At 40.8% G+C, this 5,000-nt stretch overlaps 1 protein-coding gene across 2 annotated transcripts in view; it reads right to left on the bottom strand.

Annotated features, from left to right (window-relative positions):
* Positions 1–1,262: 1,262 nt before the first annotated feature.
* The window catches only part of LOC122266378 (uncharacterized), a 22,861-nt gene continuing 19,123 nt past the window's right edge, over positions 1,263–5,000 (bottom strand). The window contains exons 10-14 of one of the 2 annotated variants that reach the window (XM_086551343.1): positions 4,455–4,664; positions 3,583–3,762; positions 2,232–2,345; positions 1,968–2,111; positions 1,263–1,815 (exon numbers count right to left, since the gene is read on the bottom strand). In XM_086551343.1, the coding sequence (XP_086407469.1) occupies positions 1,621–1,815; positions 1,968–2,111; positions 2,232–2,345; positions 3,583–3,762; positions 4,455–4,664 (843 nt within the window). In that variant the 3' untranslated portion in view covers positions 1,263–1,620. The remainder of the gene's footprint in view (positions 1,816–1,967; positions 2,112–2,231; positions 2,346–3,582; positions 3,763–4,454; positions 4,665–5,000) is intronic. The other variant, XM_086551345.1, reaches the window with a different exon arrangement.

The raw sequence follows: 5,000 nt of genomic DNA, 5'->3' as shown, positions 1-5,000 counted from the left end.
TTCTCTCTCTCTCTCTCCCTCTCTCTTATTTCTCTTATTCTCTTTCTATCTCACTCACTCTCTTTCTCCCTCCCTCTCACAACCGCATGCTCTTTCTCTCCTTTCTTCTCTCTCTCCCTTCGTCTCTACCGGTTCCAATAAATGTATTGCGTTTGTTTCTTGCTTCTTTGACTTGATGGCTTCTTCCAGGATGACTTTTGCCCGACACGCGAACGACACACAACCGATCTCGTCCCATTCAGGACTGTCGTGACCCTGACCTTTCTCCAGCCTTCACTCTCCCCTTAACCTTTGACCTTGCACGCTTCTATTCATTCACACTGGCTGAATAGATCACGTAAGACGTAATATGTATGTATATATGTATATATATATACACATACATACATATATATATATATATATATATATATATATATATATATATATATATATATATATATATATATATATATATATATATATATATATATATATATAGACAGATAGAAGGATAGAAAGATAGATAGATAACTCAAATTGAAATGCTTACATATGCTTAGACACATAGACATTCAAACATACACCCGCATGTGTATGTGTATGTGTGGATGCTTGATGTTAATTCCTGTCATTATTGTCTTCATTAATAAAATGCCTGATCATTACACTCACTCCCAGCATGCTGATCGCCACAGCCTCGCCTTCGGAACAGGGCCATGAGGAACGCCCTGAGAGTAAGGAAGGGTGAGGGCGTGGGAGGGGAAGGGCGAGGCCTTTCGCTCAATGTGAGGAGTGCTCTTTCTGCTACGGTGGTCGCTGGGTGCTCCGTTTCCCTCCCTGAAGGCTGTTTCCTGTGAGAGTTGGCTTCGCTCTGTGGTTCTTGGCTGTCTGTCTCTATGGGTGTATTTCTCTTTCTCTTTCATCCCCTTCTTACTGTTCTCTCTCCCACTCTCTCGTTTTTTCTCTTTTTTCTTCCCTATCGCTCTCTAATTCTCCTTCTCTTCGTTATCCACTCGGTCTTTTTCTCTTTTTCTTCTCTCTCTCGCTCTCTCTCCCTCTCCCATTCGCTTTTCCTCTTTTCATTCTCTCTCTCTCATCTCTCTCTCTCTCACGCTCTCTCGCTCTCTAACTCTCTCTCATCCTCTTTTCCATACTTTCTCTCATTAAAACGACGTCTACAGTGCTGTTCTCTGTGGCTAAGAACTATTCAATTAAGCTAAAATTGTCCTTGACAAAATCTGATCAAGAGGGGGAAAATGATGGGGAATTAAAAAAATAGATTCTCAAGTATTTTTTTTTTCCAGTTCTCTGAAAGGTACTCTTAGAATTGAAAAGGGAATATAACATTTGTTATTGATCGGTTTATTTGTAAGCAAACAAACCATGACATATATGTATGTATATGTACACAAACACACACATACACACCCACCCACACACACACACACAAATACACACACATATATAGATATAGATATAGATATAAATATATAGATATATGCTTGTGTGTGTGCGTGTGGGAGTATGTGTATGTGTGTGTGTGTGAGAGAGAGAGTGTATGTGTATGTGTATGTGTGTGTGTGTGAAACTATATGTATATAAGTGTATGTATCTGCCTGTGTCTGTCCACCGTTCGCATCAGCCACTGGACTTGACAGGGAACTTCGACAGCATGTTGTGAACATACTCGTCGTTGCTCGAATCCCCGCTCGGGACACACTTGTCTTGGTCGAACAGCAGCGCATAGCCGATGGGACAGAGACACGAGTACCCCTTCGGCATGTAGACGTCGGGAATGCAATCGTGGCTGCAGGGATTCGGCTTGCAGGGGCTCTGCAATGAAGAGTCAGGTTGGATTGCAACAGCTGAAGTGAGAGTGGTTGATCTATAGATGTCATTGCATTAGAAAGGAAAGGAAGTGTGGAGAAAATGAAAGAAGAAAAACAACATAGCAGGTTCCAACCCAGCCGCGCCGCCCGTATTACCTTTCCGACCGGCAAGGGCGCCTTTGTGGAGCAGTTCGCCTCGTCAGCGCCGTCGCCGCAGTCGCGATCTCCGTCGCAAACCCACGCCGCGTGAATGCACCGGCCGTCGGCGGCGCACAGGAACTCGTTCTGACCGCACTCCAGCTGGGGATGGAGGGAAGGAGAAGGGTTAAGACTTCTCCGAATCAGCAGCGACGGCTTAGTCGACTCACACACGGATCTCCATCAAGTTTCGTAATACCGTTTCGGCGATAGCTAGCTTACCGAGTCGCAGTCTTCCTCGTCGGAGCCGTCGGAACAATCCCACTCGCCGTCGCAGCGCCAGAACGATAGAATGCAGCCACCCAAGCGGCACCGGACTTGGTTGGACTCACACGGCTGCGGAGGCAAGGCTTCGGTGAGGGTCGCGCGCTCCAGCCTCTCTCTCTCTCTCTATCTCGCCTATGATTTTATTACACTTAGTTTAATCTAATTTTCTTCTCTTCTCTCTCTCTCTCTCTGTCTGTCTATCTATTCATCTCTCTCTATCTCTCCTATGATTTTATTACCCTTAGTTTTATCTCATTCTCTTCTCTTCTCTCTCTCTCTGTCTGCCTATCTATTTATCTCTCTCTATCTCTCCTATGATTTTATTACACTTAGTTTTATCTCATTTTCTTCTCTTCTCTCTCTCTGTCTGCCTATCTATTTATCTCTCTCTATCTCTCCTATGATTTTATTACACTTAGTTTTATCTCATTTTCTTCTCTTCTCTCTCTCTGTCTGCCTATCTATTTATCTCTCTCTATCTCTCTTATGTTTTTATTACACTTAGTTTTATCTCATTTTCTTCTCTTCTCTCTCTCTCCCTCTCTCTTTATCTGTCTATCTATCTATCTCTCTCTATCTCTCTTATGTTATTACACTTAGCTTTATCTCATTTTCTTTTCTTCTCTCTCTCTCTCTGTTTTATGTTTTTATTACACTTAGTTTTATCTCATTTTCTTCTCTTCTCTCTCTCTGTCAATCTATTTATCTATCTATTTATATCTCTCTATCTCCCTTATGTTTTTATTACACTTTGATTATCTCATTTTCTTCTCTCTTCTCTCTCTCTCTCTCTCTCTCTCTCTTTCACGCTTTCTTATGTATTTGTTTATTATACATATATATACATATATTTCTTATCCTGTCTTCTCTTGTTATTTCTGTCTGTCTACTACTACTAATACAGAGAGAAAGTGGAGAAACACGATTCTCGAAAAGGAGGGAAGATATAAGTCGGTAACTACCTACCTATAATTAAGTATCAGGGGAAGATGAGAAAAGGTTCTGTCTGTCTGTCTCTCTTTATGTATATATATAGATATATATATATATATATATATATATATATATATATATATATATATATATATATAGACATATGTGTGTGTGTGTGTGTGTGTGTGTGTATGTGTGTGTGTGTGTATACATACATACATACATACATATATATATATATATATATATATATATATATATATATATATATATATATATATATATATATATATGTGTGTGTGTGTGTGTGTGTGTGTGTGTGTGTATTTTTTTCTTTCTTTTCTTTTCTTTTCTTTTTTCTTTCTTTGCTTACAGACACCGTTGATGTTGTTGAGAAAGTGGTGGATACACTTGATGATTCCGTTGATGACGTCACACCACAGTTCGCCTCATCACTACCGTCATCACAGTCTTCCTCGCCGTCACAAAACCACCACAACCGGATGCACTGAGTTCCTGACCGGCATCTGATTTGGTTATCTTCACATTTCACCTGAAAAAAGGTTATTTAGTTGTGCTGAGAATATTTTTGTGTGTGTGTGTCTGTGTGTGTGTGCATGTTTGTGTGTGTGTATGTGTGCGTGTGTGGAAATGAAGTGATAATAATCTAACTTCTAGAGATGAAGAAATGTGAACCGTAGATTGCTCTCGAATACCCGCGTACAATCATACAAGTAAAAAGCACATGAAATTACACATACTCTCACACATACATAAAGAAATGCACAAACACAACCACACATAAACACACACACGAACACAACCACACATAAACACACACACAAACACACACACAAAAAGAAATACACAAAATACAACACACACACATACGCAAACACACACATACACACCCAAACACCAACACACAGACGGACATAACCAAAGCTATTCTCACGAGTCAGCCCTCGATCAACATGGACGCATCAAACAGCAGATGAATCTTATCTGTGACTATGAACTACAACAGCTATTGCTATACGGGAAAGATGGTAGAATACAGTAACGCATTTTAATAAAGAAAAACGAATTTTTACCTCCCTGACCTTGACCTTAACTCGCCCCTACTCTGAGGACCCGAGTTCGAGTCAAGGTCAGGGAGATAAAACTTGTATTTCTGTAAACAAGGAACCAGATACTTCTCATGAGTATAGATCATTCAGACGACTCTGCAACTGTGCAACTTACAGAGTCTGGTGTTAGATCCGTCGTAGATGATGACATCGTTGAAGTCACTGTAGATGATGACATCGTTGAAGTCACTGTAGACGATGACGTAATATCACAGCCGACTTCGTCACTGCCGTCTAAACAGTCTCGGTCGCCGTCGCAAACCCACCATCGGCGGATACACTGCGTGCCGGACGAACATCGGAATTCGTTTTGCTGACATTCGCCCTGTAGCGGAAACAAAAGGGCTTTTGGCGACAGGCACTAAACGCACGAAAGAGTTCTGGTCGTGGAATATGGGCTTCCCTTGTTGGTATGTAGGTTGAGATAGAAATTAGAATTGAAAAAAAAGAAAAAAAAAAAAAAAAATGTAATGATTTCAATAATATTCATCTCTTTCTTTCTGTCTGTTTCCTATTCTCACTCTTACTCTAACTTTCTCTGTTTCTCTCTCTTCTTTTCTCCCCTCTTCGCTCTCTCTTCTTTTCTCCCCTCTTCGCTCCCTCCTTTTCTTCTCGTTCACTTCCATTTCGAGGCAGAAAGCTAAACCTCTCTAAGGTGCGT

The sequence above is a fragment of the Penaeus japonicus genome, unplaced genomic scaffold (genome assembly GCF_977035675.1).
Source record: "Penaeus japonicus unplaced genomic scaffold, GWHDUDI00000001_assembly GWHDUDI00000025, whole genome shotgun sequence".
NCBI lineage: Eukaryota > Metazoa > Arthropoda > Malacostraca > Decapoda > Penaeidae > Penaeus > Penaeus japonicus.
This window is presented reverse-complemented; position numbering and strand designations above follow the sequence as displayed.